The sequence below is a fragment of the Lagopus muta genome, chromosome Z (genome assembly GCF_023343835.1).
Source record: "Lagopus muta isolate bLagMut1 chromosome Z, bLagMut1 primary, whole genome shotgun sequence".
Lineage (NCBI taxonomy): Eukaryota > Metazoa > Chordata > Aves > Galliformes > Phasianidae > Lagopus > Lagopus muta.
This window is the reverse complement of record NC_064472.1, coordinates 15,535,458-15,559,478: the sequence shown is the minus strand read 5'-3', so window position 1 is coordinate 15,559,478 and position 24,021 is coordinate 15,535,458. Positions and strand designations below refer to the sequence as shown.

The 24,021-nt window shown below is 39.6% G+C and overlaps 1 protein-coding gene across 1 annotated transcript in view; it reads left to right on the top strand.

Annotated features, from left to right (window-relative positions):
• The first annotated feature begins 528 nt into the window (after positions 1-528).
• The window catches only part of HCN1 (hyperpolarization activated cyclic nucleotide gated potassium channel 1), a 193,395-nt gene continuing 169,902 nt past the window's right edge, over positions 529-24,021 (top strand). Inside the window, exons 1-2 of the mRNA XM_048931180.1 lie at positions 529-992; positions 22,784-23,207. Of these exons, the coding sequence (XP_048787137.1) occupies positions 622-992; positions 22,784-23,207 (795 nt within the window). The 5' untranslated portion in view covers positions 529-621. The remainder of the gene's footprint in view (positions 993-22,783; positions 23,208-24,021) is intronic.

The following is a 24,021-nucleotide window of genomic DNA, read 5'->3' as shown; positions in this document are numbered from 1 at the left end:
AGGGCATCCCTCACCCCGATTGCCCATATGGTAAGACACAGATCTACTCGCTTTATTTAATTCCATTTGACTTTATTTCTGCTTGAAAACCATGCGCGGTAGCCCATCGGTCAGTCCCGCACGCGGACGGGAAACCCGTGGCCACCCCGTTCCGGACCGCTCCGTCTCGCTTCAGAGGCGCCATCCGCCGCCTTCAAGCGCCGACAGGGACCCCGAGCCCCCGCCCCTCCCCGCCCGCGACACAGCTCTCCGCAGCCCGCGCCTCGAGCAGCCGCTCCTGAGAGCCTCGCGGGCAAAGCCCGCCCCGCCACCGGCCCCTCCCCGTCCCCTCAGCTCGGGCTCCTCGGCCCCACAAGGACTCCGGGACGCTCAATGTCAGGCTGGCGGTGCGGCTCGGCCGCCGGCAGGGGGCGGGCGAGGGGAAGCGGTGCCAGCCCTGCGCGGGAGCGCGGCTCAGTGTCGGCGGCGCTGGCCATGCCGGGCAGCGCGGCGGCGCGGTACTGAGCCCAGCGCGGCCGAGCCGCTGAAGGGCACGGGAGGCGGCGGCAGCGGCAGCGGCGGCAGCGGCGGCGGCTGAGGCTGAGGCTTACCACGCGCTCTCCTTCGGCCGGGGCGCGCAGCATGGAGGGCGGGAAGCGCAGCTCCTCTCCCGGCAGCCGGGACGAGGGCAGCGCGAACGCCTTCCCAGCCAAGCAGGCAACCCCGGCGGAGAAAGCCCAGAGCAGCCCCGGCGGCGGTGCGAAGGAGCATGGCAACTCTGTGTGCTTCAAAGTGGACGGCGGCGGAGCCGAGGAGCCCGTGGTGGGCTTCGAAGACGCCGAGGGACCCCGGCGGCAGTACGGCTTCATGCAGCGGCAGTTCACCTCCATGCTGCAGCCGGGGGTCAACAAATTCTCCCTCCGCATGTTCGGCAGCCAGAAGGCGGTGGAGAAGGAGCAGGAAAGGGTTAAAACTGCGGGGTTCTGGATCATCCACCCCTACAGCGACTTCAGGTGAGCGCAGGGCTCCCGCAGGTGAGCCGGGCAGCGCCGCTCCCTCAAACTTCGGCGGGCTCCGGCCCAGCCTCGCTCCGTCCCTCCTTCCTCGCAGACCCGCTCTCCCTGCCGAAACTTTGCCGGGTGCAGCGTTAGGCAGCGGGAACGCGGCGGCCTCCCTGCGCTGCGCGCTGCGCGCAGGCGGCGGCTCGGGGCAGGGCGAGTCTCCCGCCGACCCGGCTCGGCGCTCTCCAGCGTGCTGCAGCCGGGGCGACAGTACCGCCCGGACGCGGAGGCCGCATCGGGGCCTGCGGGAGTGTCCCGGGCTGCAGGGTCCGAGGGGGTCCGCGGCCGCGGAGCCCTCTCGTCTGGATGCAGCGGGCGGGAGGGCGTTTGGGCAGGGCTGGAGACAGGGAGAACTTTGTCCAACGCTGCGAGTGAAAGTGTGTGATCAGAGGTGCAGCGGTAAATAGGGCATGAGCATGGAGTGTCGCTTTCAGAGTGAGTTGGATGTCTGTGACACCGGGATGCTCTTACAGAAAGCATCACAAATAAATTCCCAGCAAGAGGTATTAAGGCTACGTCTTAAATGCGAGATTATTTCATTTTACTATATATATGCCAGCTGGCTGCGTGCCTTTGTAAATTTACCACTCTCTGTGGTATTTGCTGAAGAAACATCAGTGCTGTTAAGCATATTTGATCAAGGACTTGAAGTGGCCACTTTCTGTACACATAATAAGTGAATCATGTTAGTGAGTGTCTTTCAAAAAAGGAAAGCCCATCCTGTTCAGTAGTGACATGGGTCTCCTAAGAAAAAGTGGGCTAAAATAAAATGTGCTCTGGGAGGAAGTGTGGAGCCTGGGTTTCTGTGGGACTGTCAGGGTGCTGGGCAGTGAATGCTGCCCACAGCCCTGGAGCACAGTGGGACCCCAGCACACAGCCCCACACAGCAGAGCTGGTTGCTGGAGGTCCTCTCCAGTGCCTGCTCGCCTGGCTGTGTTAGCTGCAGAGCCAAGGATCCTCTGCTGCCTTCCTGCCATCAGAAGGGAAGCAGCAGGGCACGACTGTGGCGTGTGTGGGGGACAGGGGCTCTAGTGGCCTGCTGTTTCCTGCTTCTGTGCATGAGTAACTTGATTCATGTCAGGGTGACAGTAAAATGAATGAGGTTATTCCTGGATGTTGAGATGCTCGTTTTGTTATAAACTGAATGTCCGAGTGAGGTATGCAGTCCAGCAGTGTGTTGGGCAGAATGAGGTTACAGACCGTATTTTGCACCCTGCAGCTCTTTAAGATGATGATACTCATGGTGATAGCTGGTGATACTCCTGCTTGATTTCATTACACAAATGTCTTCTAATGCTCTCCTGATTCTTCCTGTGGGAATGTTTGAAGATCATAGTTTGCTTCCTTGTTTTATGATAGGAATAAACACTTATTTTTAGGCCTGAGTGCATATTCTTAAATTAACTGTATTTTTTCTGAGGTATTTGTTGTGTTAATTTTATAAAAATTAAGCTTTTTGTTTTTTTAAAGAAAGTTCATAGTTTTTGGTATTTTCTTTCCAGTCTTAGGCGACATGCCCTTGTCCATATCCTATTCTTTACTGTTTCGTGACTTTTTCAGTAAGAAATTTGAGCTGCATGTGTTGTTTTTCCTGAAATAATTGTAGTGACAATATTTATAGAAATGGATGAAGAAGTTGTACTCAGTAGTAAGGGCAGCTTCCTAAGCAGGAATAAGGACAATTCCAGTCAGTTGCCCTCGACAGTATCTCTGTGGCGGAGAAAACGCCATTTGTAAGGGTGAAGTTGTTTTGATTTGTTATTGTATTTTCTAAGAATATATTGCTTGCATGTAAAGCACACAAAGAGGCACAGGTTCATCGATGTTAGTGATGGTAAGACCGAGAGAAAGAATGCAATTTTCTATCAAAATAATATTATAAACAGATGAATGTTTCCCAGTATCAAAGTGGGAACATGTAGGGTAGGCTTGTAAATGTAGTTGTGATCAGCATGTGATCATCATGTTAAATGTGGTCACACTTAGGATGATACTGGATTAACCACATATGAGATAGGAAAACTCTGATGCACGCTTCTGTGGGTTCTTACCTATTTCTGTTTCTCTGGTTTTGAGTGCTTGTGTGCATTTGCTGCAAGTGGTGCATTTGGCTAGTGGTTCACCTAATTCTCTCATTTGTATCTGTAAAACTTTGCATGATTATTGACAGTGAGCACTGTTTATTGACACTGCACTGCGTGGGGCAGGCAGTGTCTCTGTGCTGTCACATATCCTTTTTATAGTGGGAGCAGAAAAGTATAGATTGTACAGAAACTCAGAGCTGGATGAACCAGTTACTCGCATTCTTGCTGGGCTTGATGTCTATTTTATTACTGTTTGCTTCTATCTGCTTGCGTTTCAGAGAAGAATATGCTCTTCATCATACATATACCCTTGGAGAATTAAATTCCATAAATGTTGCATAACACTTCTATAAGGGGGCTGTTCTGTTCCTGGTTGTCTCTTCCCAGTTTTCTGAGGTTAACCTCTGATTTGAAAGCTGTTATGCAAACCGAGCACCTAATGCACACCCACACCAAGGACTTCTGTTTGTCTCTTCTCAGCTCTGATTGATGCCGCTCTGAGCCTGGACAGCGTTTCTGTGCAGTGGCATGAGTCACAAAAGTGAATTTATTATCAACAATTGCGCTCCTGTAGTCCCATGTGCTTTCTGTGGGATACCAGGTGCCATCAGCTGTGCCTGCTCACCTGGGTGAGGGCAGCCCCTGGGAGGGAGCTGCAGAAGTGGCCACAAAACAAAGCAGCACAGAGCCGGAGCAGACCCCAGCAATTGGTTCGGCCACTGCTGTAGGGGCTCTGTGCATTTCATAGCAGATTCATTGCAGACGTGAGTGACTCCTGTATGTTACTGGGTTCTGGTGTCATTGGGATTGTACGTGATAGATATCCCAGATGAGATCCCAGTAATTAATCATGCGGTGTCCTTAGGCACCTTTCGTGAGCTCTCAGAGTGTTTGCATATGTGTGCTTAGGCTGACGAGTTTGAGCCTGTGACATCTCCCTGTCCATGAGCACACACAGAAACTCACAGCATTCTGGAGATGTAGTTTTTATTACTACATCAGCTAGAGCATCTACAGTGTGCAAGCTAAAAAGAAAACAGAGATGCTACCTCCAGAGCCATACGGGAGAGGGACATTTTAGTGAGAAGGACTGAGTAGGACTAGAGTGTGCAAGTAAATGCAACCTGTGCACTCTGTTGGTTAAAGTTTTTAGTTTGATGTTTGGGAACAGCCTGTGACTGAAAGTGGAAACAACAATTTTAATTGGCTTCAAGTTGAAGTCAAGTCGTACTGACAGGGAGCTGTCTGATGGTGGTAGATGAGGAGGTGCAGTGCCGGCAGTGCTGGAAGCCTTTTTACTGTAGAGGTGGCTATGAAGTGTGAAGTCCTCTGCAACAATGCAATAATCTATTGCCTTTTTCTTCAGAAGAGTCCCTCTGAGTAAATTCTTATCTTTTCAAGGGGCCCAAAGCCTTATTTTAATGATAACAGAAAAGTGAATGTAGAATTAACTCTAGAATTGGAGCAGAAAATTTTAGAATATAGTGCATAAGAAGGTATTTTAAGTGGAAGGCATACCATTATTATTTTTTTTAAGCAAAAAGCTAAAACCTTTTCCTATACAACTTTGAATGTTCTCATATAAACATTTATAAATCATATAAAGCACTATTGATATTATCTTGAGACTAATGTAAGGTTTAAATATGTTTTAATCAGAGTGAAAGACCAAATAATATTTATATTTAAATACCTAGTTACTTCCAGAATAATTGTTGTCTGATGCTATTAAAAAAGCATTCTCATCTTCTGCAGATTTACCTATCCATGTCATGCACGTATACACAACAAAGTGCAAGTCAGAACTGCGAATGTGCCTCAGGTTTTTGGTTTTTTTTTTAATAATTATTATACTTGTCTCCATTTTGAACATAAATTTGACTTCTTTTTAACTGGTGCTCACTTTCTGGACCTGCCTTAAATATCCAGTCACCCTGATGTGGTAGACTCTGCATGTTATGGGCAGCTTAAAAATACATATTTCTCAAATTATTGCCAGTGTTGACTTAAAACCTGTCCTTCCGGGGGACCAATCTTCACTCTGTGTTATACGTATAACATATTTTAAGAAGCTTAGGGTAAGCACTTTGTCCCTCTCATTTGTCACGTCTGTAATGTTTCAGTTGAAGCTAATGAGCTTTATCCTTTTGTGAGCTGTTACCTACTCAGGTTTACACAGAGCAGTACAGTTGGGAAATAAAGCTGTATGTGATTAAGACAATATGTGTTACATCATCCTTATATGCAATTTATATAGCTATATATATGTATGTAAGATGAAGTATATAAATCATGTTGGTTTGTATTAAATAGATCATTTACAAATTAGTGTGGGCTTTAATGGATACATTATGTCAGTGGTCGTGTAGGAGTATGAAACAGCTGTAGCTTCGGATTCTAAATGTAGTTGTCTCAGTTTTGCGATGAGTGATGATTTTTTTTTTTTCCACAATATCAAGGCTCTTGAGTTATTTGCTTATTACTAATTCTTGTAATTCCTGTACAAACTGATTTTTTGAAATTTATTTGGCTTTGTGATTGAATTGCTGTTTGGCTAGGGCTCTCTTTCATGTATAATTTTCAAACTAGCACTTTTATTTTTATTAAAGGAAAGCTTCTAGTTAAACTATTCCTTTTACATAAGCATCACTCTTTGTACATCACTAACCATAGGGGAACATTGAGTATCGAAAAGGTCATTAGCAGTGCTTGGCATTTTATTTACTATATCCCAACATTTTTTGCACTTTACTTCCCTAATGCCCAAAAGCATAGAATGACAAAATTGCAACATTAATCTAAATAATTAATATATATTGCCAGGAAATTCTTTTTGACAGTAAGTTATGTATTGCACTTTATAATAGTTCCCCAAGTAAAATGCAGCTGTCACCAAGGCAGGTATTGGCAAGTAAGCAGTACGAAAATAAGCAACAAAATGTTCCGCTGGATATGCTTTGATGTAGAATATGGGCCAGAAATTAATTTGATTCTTTTTCATCTTCAGTTGCTATTATTTTTAATATTGAATTATAGTCATCATTAGCCGTCACTAATACATTTGTTATGAAATGGGTGACTAAAACTAGCTACTGGCATTTGTTTTTGTGCAAGCTGTGAGCATGTATGAGTGAAGATAGATATGTAGAAGTGTGTGTTGTGCCTCTGGGCTCCTTAGGGTCATGTTTTTTTAGTCTCCTTTGTGATTTTCTTCAAGCACAGCAACAGAAAGCCTGCTGAATCCACCTGAGTTGGTGCAGCCGCTGCTCATCTCTTGCACCTCTAGGGGACGTGGGAATGATTAGGACTTCATTTGTGCAAGAAAAATAAATTGTTTCGTTTCCATTCATTCGCTTGTCTGTAATGTAGAATTATAATGCATTGTTTGAGTTCACATCCAGGTCCATTTCACAATTTTTATTTTGTTTATTTTCATCCTGGAATAACAGCACATTCATTGTATTGTCTTTCGAAATTTTAATGTTTTATATACATGAGAATATGAAGCAACAATTACAGCAAAGAAAGAGTTCAATAATGTAAGTCAAAAAGTAAATCCATTCTCTGTACTTTTCATTTAAGCAGGGATGTTTTGGAGGTCCCCTGCCACTCCCATGGGGAAATACACAAGTACAGGACACTACATTTTAGATTATTTAACATATTTACAATCTAAGTAAAAGTAATTGTGTACATGGGGGCTTCAAGATACATTTAAAAAAACAAAACAAAGATACCAAAATGGCCCCACAACCCACAAACCACACTGAAGCATTCTACAGTTCCTGTAGTTAATCTAGAATGCGAGTCTTTGAACTTTGAGATGGGACACTCAATACCATGAAACCTCTTATTTTCTGAAGTTTTATTCTTTTTTTTTCTTTTCTCCCTGTTGTTCTGAATGACGTGAGGGAAGTGCTTGATAAATATGTGTATAGAGAACAAGATAATATCAAAATTTAGATTTTATAACATCAGCATCATGCTTGGGCTTCTAGTATTCAATCTGTTATTCTCATTGGTTATGTTGGTAAGACCACACATTTTTGAATATCTACTGGTAATTTATTATTTCTCACCTCATCAAAATAAGTATTGCTTATAATTGCATCAGTAGAGGTTTTCTATTCCTGTTAGATTTCTTAGGTTGAGTATATGGAGAGGACTGTGAATTAGAATGCTATGTAAACATATGGCATTGTAAATAAAGTTCTAGATCAAGGACTTGCTTCAGGGGCTTTAACAATTACAAAGATGAGTAAAAATGCATAATTTTTGATAAGTTGCTTACGCTTTTTATGCTTATATAATCAAGTTAAAATTTTAGTGGCTTCATTTCTGATTGTTCAGTCTGGGATAGATTTTTCAGGGTACTCAGCAACAAAAACCTGTGATACAAGAGGTCACTTAAAAAAAAAAAAAAGTATGATGAATCTCTGTGTTTGCATTTGTCTCAACTTAGGTACAGTGACATTGTAGAATTTAATTAAGCCTTATCAGCTTTCTTGAGCAGCTTGGTTTGAAGACAGTAGAAAGCAAACTACTATTTCTAAAGAGGAGGGAAGAACATGAAAATTTGTGGGGAAATTTATTTCATTTAGATTTAAATAATCAATATTCTTTCTCATCTGTGCTTTCACTCAACAAAGTGCTTGGGAGCCGTCTTCTATGTCAACATGTGATTTTGGAGAGAGAAGAAACTCTTAACCTACTTTGCAATGTTTAATTTTTAACCTGACAGTACAGTTCTCGTTAATTGCTTGAAAGTCCTTTAGCTGTCTATTCTCCGATTCTTTCCCAGAGGCATGATTTAATTTTAAAAATCATAGTGTATTCAGCTCTAATTATTGGAGGGCTCGTTCTAGACACGTAGTAAGGTATGTTAATGACCAAAAACTGTATCAGCTAGAGTCAATGTCAGTGCTACCTCAAGGACACTGTCATTTAGCTTCCATAAAATCTCTGCTAATATCTTTTAATCTGATGATAGTCAGATTCAGGAAAGCTGCATGTTATGTTGAAATAATCTTACTACCTTGGTTTGCAATGCAGCTGGAATAAATCTAGAGTAAACTTGTAATCAGAAAATGTTCATTTGATTAAAAAAGAAATTCAGCTATTATATATTATAACAAACAAACAAAGCCCCAAAATCTTATTGCTCCCCCCCCCAAACCTTTCCATATTTATGTTGCTGAAATTCCTACAGCTTGATTTGCAGTGTGTAGATAGGAACAGAATTCAGTTCTTACTTTATTAGCTTGTGTGCTGTTTGTGTTTGTCTTACCTAATGAAGCATGTTATTTAACAGTTTGCTGTGCTATTGGAATTAAGTGTGCTGCTGACATGAATACATTTTAAATCTTTATAAAAGTCATACTTATTAAAAAAAACATAATAACGTACTTTGTTTTCACCTGGAAAAGCACAGATATCTTGATGCTCACAGCCAAAGCTAACTAGAAATAGGTAGATGGTGCAGGCTAGTAGTCAGGAATTAATGTCTCTAATTATTTTGAATTTAGGTAATTACAGTAAATTTTTTTAGGCTGCATTTTTTATGTATTATTATGATTTTCTTTATCCAATCCTTAGAAATCCATTGAAGCATGTGCTTACATTGAACCTTATGTGAAAAGCTGTACAGAAATAAAACATGACCTCAGTGTTCATGAATTTGGGAATCAAGCCTCCACATTACATACGTACTGTATTCTGATTGCCTCCAGACTTTTTTCCTCCTCTCCTGAAAATAAATACTGAAGCACTGATGTTCTCCATTTCTGTTGTATCCTACAATACAAGCCCAGACTCTTACTTCTCTCTAATGGCATGATTACACTGACAGATAGTATTCTGAAGTGAGCTGGACTTTTAGTGTATGTGTAGATATATCACAGGATACTAATGAAAAGTGATTTTTTTACTTTCTCCAGTCACATCTATGGATACTATACAGAACCTTTTAAAGATGTGTGCATAACATAAAATCAATGCAGCTTTACCAAGGAGATGGAATGTATTGATGGAAGACTAGAGGAATGGAGTCAGGTGTTCATATGACTGCTGGGAAGTCTTCCATCAGGTTCTGTAGTGACTTCTGTCTATCTGTTCATGCCATTTGCAGAACTTACGATTTGTGACATAGAGAAAATACTCTGAAATCTGTAGTAGGCAATACTACCACCTAGTAGTAGGCTTCCTCACAATGCATACTAGCAAGCTTCTGTCTTCCCCAAATATATCCTAGGCTATAGGTTCCTTGGAATGGTTGTGCATGTGCTCATTTGCATTGATTTCTCGGTGAAGGTAACATAGCCAAATTGTCTCTCACTGTGTTCCACCCTCACTTTAGTGCCAGACAAGCTGAACAGGAAAAAAGAGAGATTTTTCTCTTTCCAATTAGGCATTAGTCTGTAAGACAGAAAAGTAGGATCAAAATGAAAGTGGTAAAGTAAGGCAAGCATGTCCCTCTGCCTTCAGCTGTTCATTGGAGGCTTTCTTATTACTCGCCTTACCAAGAATACTTCAGAGATGTCCTGTTTTTCAGAGCTGGCGCCCAGTCTTCTTAGAAACTGCTGTGTAGGTGACTCCTTAAATACTAAATCTGTCTCTTTCTGTATTTTCTTTAAACAATTTATTGTGGTCTAACTTTCAGGTAGTGAAATAGATCTTATAAACAACAAGCAATCCTCATTTGAAAGTTTGCAAGAACACAGTGATGTTATCTGTGACAGATCATCTGAGCAGTTTTGTTTTCATTTTTGTTTTTATGAACATCTATGCTCTTCCCTTATTCTGCTTTTCCTTCCCCTCTCCTCTGTCCCTTCCTGAAGATGCAGTGAATTCCTTTACAGAAATGGAAACAACAAAATGATGGTTTACTGTAATTTGTTTGCCCTGTCATATAGTTCCTTTTCTTACTGTGTCTGGTATGTATGAGCTGCTGAGCTGTTGGGCTGACTTCCTCTTGGTAGTTGAACACAGTGTCTTGTAAACAAAAACTTGTTAAGATTTTTTTTTTTTTTTTAAAGGAAAAATGGTTATATACACAATTTCCCATAATGTGACCATGTTGGTAGATTTCTTCTGGGAAGGCACGTTCCCAGAAGTTGAGTGTGCTGTTAATGTGTAGACTAGTAGCAATATATGTTGCCCAAATTGTCCCTCCAGCCCATTTATTGCTAGCTTGGGAATTCTACTGTTGCATACATCTATCACATTAAAGTTATAATTATAGGAGGCACACTTCTGTAATGCAGAGGAAGTGTGATATCAAGAGTAAAGCAGTGCCAGATGGCAGGCAGTTTAACAGAGCATTGTATAAGGGTCAAAATTGAAAATGTCTGAAGTCCAATGGCTTATTAAGCAGTAGATGTTGCATGTATGGGACAAGTGAGAGATAAGAAACCTAATTTAAGTATCCACGTGACCAAAATTGCCTTTTAATTGCATGTGTTCTGTTAGTAAATATCTGAAATGCATGTTTTTATTAAGTTACGAATGTTTCTTGAAATTGGAGCAGAATATCAAGTGCAGTGATAGACTGCTGGGCAGTAGAGTTTGTACGTGCATTTACTGAAGTCTTAAATTTGTTATGATGGCTGATTCCTCTGACACAGATGAAAATATCTAGAAAGAATCTCAAAATATTTGATGCTGAAAAGAGTTAAGTCTGGTGCCTAATATAAACAATAGCTCAACCGAATTAATGGTTCTAAGTACTACTTGAAGGAATAAAGCATGTAGTGTTTGGTTTTGGGTTTTTTTTTGCCTATCCTCTGAACTGAAGATGAAAACTGAAGATGTTTTTGTTTCCTCATGATGTGTTTTCCTCTGTGCTGTCCTTCGCATGCAGGCTTGCTTTCTTCTGGCGAGAGATGATTGCCATTAAGATAGGTCTCTTCAAGACACCTTCAGTATCGTACACTTGTCCAAGTATTGTACACTCAGTAATTTCCACCTGCCCTCCATCATTCCTATAGCGGAATGATGGAGGGCAGGGGACTACAAAACCCTTTTTTTTAGTATGACCAGGGACATTCTATCATTTTAAAGCCATCTTCACAGTCTATGTAGCATTGACTGATTTTCTATTTTTATGGAACGGCTGGAAAAATTGTAGTGAACTTCTGCTCCCACACTTGCTTCCTGCAGCATGGCAGTGATCAGATCTAGAAGGAGAGCCATGTTCACAGCCCAGGGAAGCAGGTACCAGAAGTCTGCAGGAAATGGTAGCAGATGTTGCTGCTCTGGTGAATGACTTCCTATGTTTTTCTTAGACCTAGGGATTCCACTGTGTTACTGAATTGCAGCTCATCTTAGTATTGAATGTACATGCTGGTTTTTGTCATTAGCAAAAGTAATGGATGAAATGTGGTATTTAAGTTGGTTTAATGCTTCCAGTACAAAGTTTTCAAATTCTGGAACATCTTTGAAAATCTGAATTTTACCCCAGGCTCTGGACAACGTGAGGGAATATACAGAATATTAGATGAAGATACGAGAGATTACAAGCCTGTACATCTTTGGATGTCAAAACCTGGAGACCCAGGTGCTTTTAGAGTCTGGACTCTGTGGCTGAACATCATCACATTCCAGCCTTAAGGAGTTGTAAATGGCAAGACTGATTTATCAATACTGTTGTCCATGTGAATGTTCTGAATTAATATATAATAAGAATTTGCATATTGTTTGTGTTCAATCTCATTCAGATATCTTTCTCTATATAATGTGTATAGATACAGATAAGTATACATATTTTGAATGTGCTGTTTACAGATCAGTATTTTTTCTAAGATTCTGGTGGAAGTTCTAGCAATAATTAGTTTCTTGTTGATTTCCTCCAATGAGTTATCAAAATTCATTTGGCTTTTTCTTATTATTATGCATCTGTAAGTTAAACTTTTTTGAATAGTTTGTAACTCACTGTCCTCTAAAAGTTCTGCAGAAGTATTTGGCTAAACTAATTTTCTTTTAATTCTAAGGGAAGATTGGATTATGGCTAAAATCTAGTCTGAGATCTCCAAAGTAAAATATTTTCTTTTGCTGAAAGCCAGAAACCCATTTATAAAATTTAGAAAATTTCATTTTTGTAAAAAGGAATGAAAGATACACATCTGGCATTTCATTTGCCATGGAGAACAGATGTTCTTTTGTTTTGGTATCTAAAAACAAGTCATTTGTCTGCGCAGTAGTAAATAGCTTCCTCATTACTTTTGCTGCTCTATGCAGTTCAGGTCATAGGTCCCTGACCAAAGTTTCTTATTTAGAGCTGCTTATCAGTGGCTGCTATTAGAGGCAGCTTCACTTGCCACACTCACTTTCCCTTGTCACCCCTAACCTGGGCGACGTGCCTGATCACCGGAGCCATCCCATCCCTGGGGAGCATGAGTAGTCTTTGCTTTGAACTCGTGAAGGTTGGAGACAGAGAATTTCTGTACCAAGAGAATTGACAGCCAATTGTGAAAAATGAAATGTGCTTCCAAAATATAAAGCTTGCTGGCAGAGAAGTAGATTATTCAATAATTCACTTTTATATTTTTTTCTGATAAATATTTATAGGTGAAGCACGTAACGGAGCCTGTGGTTAAGTTTGAATAAGTTTTCAGATCTTAATATCATTACAATCTTTTATTTTTACAGGCTGAAAACTGACATGTTTCTCTGCAGCTCGAAGAAATTGTGTTTTTTTATTAAATAATAAAGGTGTGTGGATGGGAAAACATCCAATGTACCTATTTTTTAATAACATCTTCACTTTAAATTGTTTTGATTCAGTGAAGATAGAATATAAACTTTTATATTAACTTATATTTTGGTATCAAATGTCTTTCAGTATTTAAAACAACCATTTCATATGACTGAATTAAAAAATAATTAACAGATACATTTCAACACAAAAATTTAACAGAGCTAAGGTTTTAGAAATGGATCTTGACCACTATTGCATTGTTATACTGCAGTGGGAACTCATTTTCAGTTGCAACCACAAGAAGCACATGCCCAGCAGTACTGCTCCTGACAAAGGCATACAGGAAAGAGAAAAGCTTTCACTGCACGTTGAGGAAATCTCTCTGCTGTACCAGATATTGCAGGTTATCCCTTGTTTCACAGTCCAAAAAATATCTATTGAACTGGTGTTCATAGAGAGGACGTTGGTTCTTTTTTTGGGGGGGAGGGAAGGGTCTTTTCTTCTTTCCCCTGGATAAAATTGCAAAAATGCTGTTTGTCAGTAGCATTCAGTTGCACCAACTGATGTCCATAGATCTCAGAGATGCATTTTGCATCCCTAGAAACTTAGTTTGTATTTCAAAGCTCTACGTTTGGCCAAGATTACTGCAGGTTCTTTGTGAGAAGTTTTCTCCAGGATTTGGTGTGCGGAAGCCTGATAGACAGTTGGAAGGTGAAGTAGCATGTAAAGGAGGCAACAATAGGCAACATGTAGCGAGATCATGGCTAAATCTTAGGCCAGTAACTAGAACATGCTTGAGAATCATATTCTCGTTCTTGTTTGCTTTTCTGTTCTGGGTTTTCCTTTTTTTTGTTTTAAGTGAATATCAAGTCAATCTGATCGCTGCTCTGTCTAGCAACATAATGAGCTGATTTGTTTTGGCAGTGCAGTCAGCAAGCTTGTGCTGTCAGAAGGATGGAAGGATTGAAGCACGCAGAATGTGAATTGGGAAGTCTTAAAAAATGTTAGTTGTGTTACACCCATTTAAATATTATGGAAGACAAATGGCTAACGGAGGGATTTGGATGCCAGCTGAATAATGAAACAAATAGTGGTTTCTTTATGTGATTGGCATGAGGATGAGAAACCTGCACAAGTTGCTTTTTGTGGTAGAGGCAGGTGTTTCACTGTATGAAGTGTAAATTAGTGTTTTGAGAGATCATAGGGAAACCTGATATTGAAATTCCTAGCTAAGCGTTTGCCTTCTGCCCTGCATCACCCTCAATGCGGGTGTTCTAATGTGGGTGTATGGGGAGATTAAGCTGGCTTGTGGAAGGTGCTTCTGTTATCACTTCAAATATTTTGCATGGTACAAATTTTATCAATTAATTGATGTTTCAGTGGTATAAATGAATTGATAGCATAAGTTGAGTTTACAAAATATTGACTGAAACATAATGCAATTTTCAGCTCCTTCTTAGTTTAAAGGTCTTGCCTGAATCTTGCCTGAAACAAAAATTTCCAAGAGTTTTCTGCTTTCTGCTGACTAATAATTCATATTTGAAGTTACTTGTTAGCTTCTATTCTGTTTTTTACAATGATATGCACAGAGACATTTTACACCTCATTATCAGAATTGAATTGTTAGTACATATGGAAAATACCAGAAATATTGGCATCTTGTGTGCACTAAGCTGAATCTTAGTTTTGTTTTTGTTGTCGGAGATACTCACCTTAGAACATGAATATTCACAACTTGGTGGTAAAAAATCAGTGTCCTCACCATTGCTTGTCCCTAGGATGTATTGAAAATGACTAAGGAGTGCCTTACAAATAAGCTCTTGTCCTGATGCTCCTCTAAAGATAATTAGAGAAAATGGACTTTTCTCTATTAACAGAAACATTTAATGTTTAAACATTACGTTGATAGCTGGGAGATTGAATTGGTTAAAAAAATCTATTAAAGCACCTAATTAATTCTTTTTTCTTCCATAAATCTGTACGTTAACGTATTAATTGTCATGTTAACCATAAGGTTTTTGCTCATTTCTGTACTTTTCCAAAAGTACAGTCCTCTAAAGACAAACAAAAAAGAATGCTTTGACAACAATTTTAGAAAGCTTCTCCCAGTTAAAGCCTCTCCACTTCTACTTCACATAGAAGCATCTTAAATGTCATGTTTCTAATTGGCACCCTTAACATTTCTGTCACTACAGAATTCCTAATGAATTCAAGTGCTCCAGCATGAGATTTGAGATTATTTTGCAGCTGGAATATTTTTAGATCTCCATCTCTTTCAGAGTTTTTCTCATGCTTATAAAGTGGTCCTTTCTAATTTGAGGATAGGAATGCTTTTTGTCCCTTCCCCCAGATATCATCTGCTACAGAAATTTGCTGACAGTGTGTGGTGATTTGTGACTAATTTAAGGGCCAGCATTATGAATTTGAAACATCAGTTGGAGCACTACACAAAATGTTTCCCAATACTGAGAAGCTATGGCACAGCAATTTGAAAAGAGGGGGTGAATCCAGGAAAAACGCATCACTTGTACTGTAAGGCATGTTAGCTTTTGATGATCTGATATATTTATCTTGTGATTGGTGTGCAGGTTGCCATAAATAGATTCAGCATCTTCCAGCAGTAAATTCAATTGTGCATTTGGACTCCCCACCAGAATTTTTTCCCCAGTTGGCAGCTATCTGGATGGGAGCACCAGCCTGTGCTTTTTCTGACGAGCAGAGCTAGTGAAAGGAGGAGCTGTGCAAAGGCAAGGGTGGTGTGGTGTCAGAACTCCATCGGGAGCATGTGCTGCTCTTGCCCAAGGTTAAGTGGAAGTCAGGCTTTAATTCTTCCTACTGTAGTTTAATAAGTTTCTCTGGAGAAAAAGTAACTGCAAATAGCAAATGTATTCAGGCACTTATGGTAGGGGATTTTTGGCTAAAACCAAAGAGACATTATTAAATAATAGTGCCATGTTACATAAATTTATCTTGTCCTCTTCATCCTTCTCCCCAGTATGCACTGTGGGTAATACCACTTCACTGACATTTATTTCTTCATCTCAGAATACTGTTAGTGCTTTAAAGTGCTATGAAACTTTGGGCAGAAGCTACTGGATGAGTACTGATAGCTATAGATCTTCTAATAAAATGTCACATCTACTGCCTAACAGTTGAATTTACTGAATATATACATTATTTTAATGTAGGTAAGTAATTTTGAAGTCACCATCTATGGACAGTACTGTGACTTTTCTTTCCCAGTACTCACACCTGTAGAGCACTCAAGCTAAACGTAAACAAATGCCATAACCGAAGAATTTTGAAAGTAGTAAATTGTTTTTCACTGGCTTGCCTGGGCCCTGATCAGGTTTCCTGATGTAATTCCCTCATGTAATTATCTGCCTTGTGCATATAATCACAACTGTACAGCAAGCTGCAAATCTCCTGCACTGTTTTCTGTTATCAGGTAAAACTCACGGGGGGGAAAAAAAAGTAGGAAACCCTGTAATTTGTTAATTTTTGTATGTAGTGTATAGCTGTGTAATAAAGAGGAGTCAGCATTGCTGAACTAACATTGCATTTCTCACTAAAAAAAAAATAACAGTGGCACATGGTTTGGGTCTCTGAACATACATGTCTAGGCTTGAAGTGAAGGACTTCAGTACTGGTCTCACATCAAATGGAGTTTTCTGACCATCAGAAATCTTCAATATTATTTATTTTGCTTGCTTTTAGTCTGAAAGAAAATGAAAACATTGAGCTAGAAGATTAATGAGGTCCAGTACTGCCCATAATTAAAGCCATGAAACTGAATTTTCAGAACTTCAGCCTCCTCACACACCAGTCTCAGGCAGGTAGAGGAAGCTTTTCTGATGCTTCAGCAGTTTTCCTGTCTAATTCAGTGAGAGTTCATTAAGCTTAGTATGTGTTAAAGAAAAAAAGAGTAACAAATTTGTGTTAAATTTTCATCTGAGTTAGTAATTTCATCCTTAATTTGTAATATTTCTTCAGTTCAAGATTAGGACTTGAAGTTTAGGAGTTAATCTTACTACTCTAAGCTGCTGCTTTAAAGTTGGTAGGAGTCAAGCGTTAAAGGGCGTGTGTCAGCTTTGTAAGATTGACAAAATCCCAGAATGATGAGGTCGGAAGGATCTGTCTGGCCTAACCCTTATCAAACAGGGACACCCAGAGCAGGATGCTGTCTATCTGAAGAACTGTGAGGAGGAGACTCCACAGCCTCTTTGGGCAAAAAAGATTCCTCATTAGTTTTTACTTAAAAGAAGGTAACAGTATTCAGAGCAGAAATAGAGGGGAATAAAGAATATAAATGAAAACAATCAGGATAATATTTTATCTTAAAAACAAACAAACAAAACCCAACTTTTGTGTAAGGTTGGAAAAATCAAAAATTGATGTAACTTAAGTAGTCTTTCATGTGCTACATCTAGAGTCCAGAACTTGTAAATCATGGAAGCACTCTACAATATATTTGCAACATGTAAACAGTCCTCCTTCCATGGTGGATGCTGACTGATATTCCTGGTCAAAATGTAAGAAATTTCATATTTCATTTACGTGCTGCCTTCTTAAAAGAAAGCATGGTGAAATGAACACCTCTGCCATCAAGAAAAGAACTGGGGGTTCCTGATGAAAACCATCCCTTCTTCCTCCTCCTGTACTTTCCAACACATTCCAGTTATTCTCTGCGAGGTTCAGATGTTTTTTGGTTTGTCTAGCTTTGCTGTCTGTTACTTAAAGAATAACATCAATAGAGCTGCACAGTAAGAGAAAGATAGCGTGCTCTGTGGGAACCAAATTCTGACATGGCTAATCGTGAGTTTAGTAGTTGTTACAGTATGCCGTAATGAAGTTTTATATTGCTATTGTTTCTACTAAGATCTGTTCCATATAGCACATTGACTTCTCTGCTAGGTGAATTGATGATCCATGAATTAAAAGAAGAAAACCTGTGTTAGAAGGTGAGAGAAGAACGCTGAGTAATTGTATCTGCTAGCTGATCAGTATATTTAAATAAAGAAGAAGACAGATTTTCTATGGAAAGTTTGTGAAAAATTTCATCAGATCTTGATTTTCTGTATCATCAGATTTGGATTTAAAGATATTTTGTAAAAAATTTGAATGTCTCCTTCAAAGTCCTTCCACTTCATAATGTATGGGGCTGATGAGTATTTATGGCTGAATAACATGAACTCATTTCTTTTTCTGCTGTATTTAAATAATCAAATTATTATGGTCTTTCTGGAAACTGGAAAACTGATCTTAAGGAAGGCCCTGACTACTCGGTAGCCTCAAGTCACAACACCCAGTGTCCTAGAGATGTTGCTCACTTTGTGATTTGTGACACCTTTGACAATTTCTGTTAGGTCAATCTGGGTGTACCATAAGAATAATCATATATTAAAATAGGCAGATTTGAGGACATTGGGACTGTCAATGGGCAGTAACCTGAAAATAATAGGAAACAGAAATCTCAGTGACCTCTTACAGTGTTGTAAATGCAGCAAGTTTTGCAGCATATTAACTACTTGAGAGCTGAAGCTTTGTTCTTTAAAACTCAGTTTTCTCTGTATGGAATATATGAAGTGGAAAATAAAGTGTCTGCTAGAATTTATAGTGCTTTACGTTACTGAGCTTTGTACAAACATTGATTAATTAGTACTAAATAGTTCTTCATCACTTCCTGGGTAGTCACATTTTAAACAGACTGTCCTATTCTGGATAACCAGTAGCAATAAACAAACTACCAAAGCTTCAGCGTGTTCTAGGAACATAAAGTGCACCTTGTAATCAGGGAGTTTGGAAATTATCGTAGATAAATTATGAGTGAAAAGATCACTGAAGGAGAGCTAAATTCAAAATAATTTTACTTGACAATTTTAAAGTAACTATGATGTTTTTCTGCATAAAATGTTTCCATAAAATGAGTAGAAAATTTCTAAAGCTCTCTTTTTATATTGCATTAGCACTTAAAGGTTTTTTTCACCTAGAGATATTAGTACACTGAGAAGCGTTTCAAATGGTTCAGTCTGGTATCTGTGGTTTCAATTAATGGTAAGTTGCAGTAGCTATACTGAGCTAGCTTTGCAGGAAGAGTGAACTGTCACTATTTGCTAAGGTAGTTCTGGCTTCTTATTATGTGCTCTGAATGCTTGTTACCCCAGATTCATTTTTTTGCCTCATTCTCAGCAAGTTTGTGTCACAGCCTTACCACCACTCCCTTGCTTTTTGTCAACATTTCAGAGCAATTTACATACATCTGGAGCTCTGAGATGGTAAGTTTTTAATATCTGTAACTACCCGCAAGGGGCTTGGAGGAATAATAATAATAATAATAAAAATTAAAAAGCAAATAAAAATAGCTTAAAACAGAGAGGTACCTCTTTGTCTCAGTAGCAGCTCCTTGCACTGTCTCATAACACTTTTTAGTAGGCCCTTGTTACGTGAACAGTAGGATGTTCTGAACCACTGGGCAAGGAAAGCACTGTATTACTTTCTTTGCATAGATCACCGAGGGCAATGCAGAGAATGGCATCTAGTTTTTCTCACCTGAGAAAAAAGTATTGTGTAGTGGAGCCAGGAAAGTAGTGGGTGGAAACGTTTTCCTGAAGGAGAACATATGATTCATTTCTGAATGAAAAATGAACTGTACAGTAATAAGACTTTTTCTAGCTACCTAATCAGATTATACTACATTGTGCACTAAAAATCAAAGCACAGAACTGATGCAGTCTCAGAGTCCTTAGCATTAGATTTTGTTACTGAAGCCCTGACTTTACCATAACTTTTGCTGACATTCGGTGTCAGAAGCACCAGTGTTTTGCATAATCACCGTGGACAACTATCCGTTAAACAGTATTATTGTAGGATAAACTCAGCTGATTCAGTATTAAATTTTATTTTGGCCGGGTAGCTGTTTTGTATGTGGCTTTGGTTAGCCTTAGTTATATAACTACATAACACCCTGCTGGTTAGGCTTAAGAGATCTAAAATCCAGGAATGGTTTGTTTAGGAATGAGCCACAGATACAGGTACATCTCTTGTGATTATTTCTTTTCTATTTCCCATTCATTTCAGGATTCCTTACAGAATTCTGTTCCTCAGAAATGCTTTGTGAAATATTTTGGTTGAATACTTGTGGTAATTGAACCTGTCAGCCTGGAAACAGTAATATATAAATTTGTGGTTCCTTCTGCATTGTATTTTTAGTATACTGATAAGGCATGTAGTACAGCAGTAAGCCTACTGTAAGAATTAAAGAAACAAGGAAATACGTTTGGAAACTTGTGCCAGTGCAGAGGTATGGCAACTGTCACAAGTGTTAAGCACAAATACTTTTATAGCATTGAGTCTTCACATTTGTTGTAAGACCAAAAATATGTAAAACAGAAATCTCACTGTAGTACATGGAAAATTACTTGTAAAGTCTATTTTATGCAGTTTCTCTGTGTATTAGTTACAGGAATTTTGATTCAACTACTAGTCCAGACTTATGTTTGTAGGCTTACCATCAAATGAAGAATTAGGAATTTTTATGCCAACCTCAGTCCACTATACCACTCTGGTTTTACTGTGCTTCACAGTTACAATTAGTTATTTTGTATTCTTAGATCATTCAAGAAGTATTTTCTGGATTAAGCTAAAAACAAAGGAAATTTATAAATCCAGATAATTTAGAGTACATAGCTGGAATCTAATTAAAGATGTATGGTGCATGCAAATTTAGAAAAAAAAAATACATTTGTGATTCTGCAACACTTTGTCTCCTATTAAACTTATATAATTATTGTTAATTGCCATGGACCTTTGCCATGATGGGAGTGTCATGTAGCATGTGAGGTGGTTTGTGCTAATGTAATGGAAGTGACCTGGAAGGGTGTACTGAATGCTGTGCTGGTGTCAGGTCCACCACACAGAACTCATTGCAGCTGTTGGCCTGCTCAGGTCCTGCAGAAACCATTCCTGCTCTTCTCTTCTAGAAAGTCCAGTGAGAACATGAGAAACTGATGGAGACCAGTTTCTGTGCCTTTCCAGGTCATTTAGCTGTACAGATCATGCTGCCTTTGCTTACTTGTAATGTTGAGTGCATGTAGTTGTAAACTATCTCACATAGTGAACAAGACATCAGTAATTTTTATGGAGTGATTCTAGAAGCATAGAGATACTGATAATACGCATGGAAATGCATGAAAGTCATAGGATAACAGAATAGTGTAGACTGGGAGAAAGCTGTGAGAGGTCATCTAATCCCACTAACTGCTGAGTGTAAGACTACATAGTTATTTCTGGTTTTGGCTTCTGTGATTTCTTTCTTTTTCTGTGGTGTTATTCAAGCACTGTTATGGTATGATTGCCTTTGTAAGTACGTTTAATATGTTACCAATTAGATATTTGGGTTTCAATTTGGACAGAAACCAGAAAAAATAGAATAACTGCATTGATAAGGCACGTGATTGGCAGTAGGCACCAGTATTACTTCTATACACACACTGTGTGCTAGTTTTGACAGGAGACTAGAGAAGCATGCAGGATTGAGTCCAGAGGGTGGCGGTTAGTGGCTCAGTGTCTGGATGGAGATTGGTGATGAATGGTGTCCCCCAGCGGTTGGTGCTGGGGTCGATACTTTTTAGTATTTTCATCAGTGACACCAACAGTGGGGTCAGGTGCACTCTCAGCAGATTTGCTGGTGACACCAAACTGTGTGGTGCAGTTAGCACACCAGAGGGTTGGGATGCCATCCAGAGGGACTTAGACAGGCTTGAGCAGTGGGCCCAGGTGAATCTCCTGAGATTCAGCAAATCCAAATGCAAGGTCTTGTATCTGGTTCAATGCAACCCTCATTACCAACACAAGCTGGGGGATGAAAGGATTGAGTGTAGCCCTGCTGAAAAAAACCTGTGGTACTGATGGATGGGAAGCAATGTGCCCTCACAGCCCAGAAAGCCAACCCGTGCATCAAAAGAAGCATGGCCAGCAGGATGAGAGAGGTGATTCTGCCCCTCTACTATGTGCTGGTGAGGCCAGGTGTGGAGTCCTCAGTACAGGAGTGACACAGACCTTCTCGAGCATATCCTAAAGATGGCCACAGAAATGAAGCAAGGGGTGGAACAGCTCTCCTACGAGGACAGACTGAAAGAGCTGGGGCTATTCATCCTGGAGAGCAGTAGGCTGCGAGGTGACCTGTGAGGCCTTTCAGTATTTATAGGGGAGGTACAGGAAGGAAGCGGACAGGTTCTAGCAGGGTCTGTGGTGATAGAACAAGGGGAAATGGCTTCAAGGTTAAAGAGGATAGATTTAGGTTAGATATAAGGAAAAGGTCATTTGCAGTGAGGGTGGAGAGGCACTGGAACAGGTTGCCCAGAGATGTGGATGCCTCGGCCCTGAGACTTTCAGACCAAGGCTGGATCAGGGCCTGGACAACCTGGCTTGGCTGTCGATGTCCCTGTTCATTGCAGGGGAGTGGGACTGGATGAACTTTAAAGGTCCCTTCCAACTCTGAGGATTCTGTTTCTGTGATTCCACGATAAGTCTGCTGGGTGTCACACATGCGTCCCTTTCAGATATACCATTCAATGATTAGCACAGTATTGGCTTTATTCTAGATGCATGTTCTTGAGAAGTAAGGCAGATAATGGAAGATGATAATTACTATTCTACTGACTGTGCATACAGAGGAATTAAATTTATGTCAGAATCAGGAGTTCTAGCATAAACAAAATGTTCAAGTAACCTTATATACATTTATTTTCTATATGAAGGCATAGTATAATTGCTAACGTAATTTAAATGCTAACCTATAATACTAATGCATTTGGGCAAAATTAACACTAAATTTCAGTATTGTAATTTATTTGTATGGAACAAAAAATGTAGTTGAAGTGAAATTAGCAGTGTGATAGAAGTCATCTTTCTAAGCAAGTTATGCCCACGTTGCACCAACCGTTCTGTTTCTTTCATTTTTTCAGATTTTACTGGGATTTAATCATGCTCATCATGATGGTTGGAAACCTTGTCATTATACCAGTTGGAATCACATTCTTCACAGAGCAAACAACAACACCATGGATTATTTTCAATGTGGCATCAGACACTGTTTTTCTATTGGACTTGATAATGAATTTCAGAACTGGGACTGTTAATGAAGACAGCTCTGAAATAATACTGGACCCTAAAGTCATTAAGATGAATTATTTAAAAAGCTGGTTTGTGGTTGACTTCATCTCATCGATACCAGTGGATTATATCTTTCTCATTGTAGAAAAAGGAATGGACTCAGAGGTTTACAAGACAGCAAGAGCACTTCGTATCGTGAGATTTACAAAAATCCTCAGCCTGTTACGCTTATTACGCCTTTCAAGACTGATTAGATACATACACCAGTGGGAAGAGGTAAGAGACATACATACAATCATAACATTGTTTGCTTCTGTTCCCATAAAAAACTGGTCAGGTACCTCTGAAGAGCTACTCAAGACCCAGGTTAGAATAACAGGCATTTACTCACCAGTTGGCATAGTTACAGAGACATGCTAGTAGAAAGCCCTTTTGGAAGAAAGCACAGATCAGTAACCATCTTCTGTCTGATAACCACAGAAATAAAGTGTGTGGGATTGTCAGCGCAATTGGGATGGACGAACTCCTACATCAGAAATTTTAGCAGCCGCCTAAAACTGCCCTTGATTTTGGTGGTTAGCATTTAGAAGTAAGAAGTAAATGCTCTTTCAGTCACAGAGAACTAGAGAACTTTATATATATGTGTGTGTGTGTATATATGTATTCATTTAGACACAGAAGAAATTGAAACCACTTTTAATTGAGTAGATTTCCTAGAACATTCATTGTTTCAAGGCTGTATGAAGGCTGAATTAGTTGAATACTGACCTTCTTTATAAAAATGGGGAGTTCAAAATTTTGAGTCATTTCCTTCTAAACTGTCAACTCCACTATTTGTAGATGTGACCTTAAGCTGCCTGCCAGTTTGGCTTGATGACATTTACAGAAAATTATGGCATTCCCTAATTTGGTTTGCTTATAGTTAGGAAGCATTTAAATCTTTGGCACATATTACCATGATTCAGGCATTTCATTTCTTGCCTGTCCCCATTTCTGCAGTTTTAAATATCATAATATGTTTTAAAAGGAAGTGCTAAAAACATAGGAAAAATAACTGCTGTTTTCTACATATTTTTTTGCAGCAAGTGTT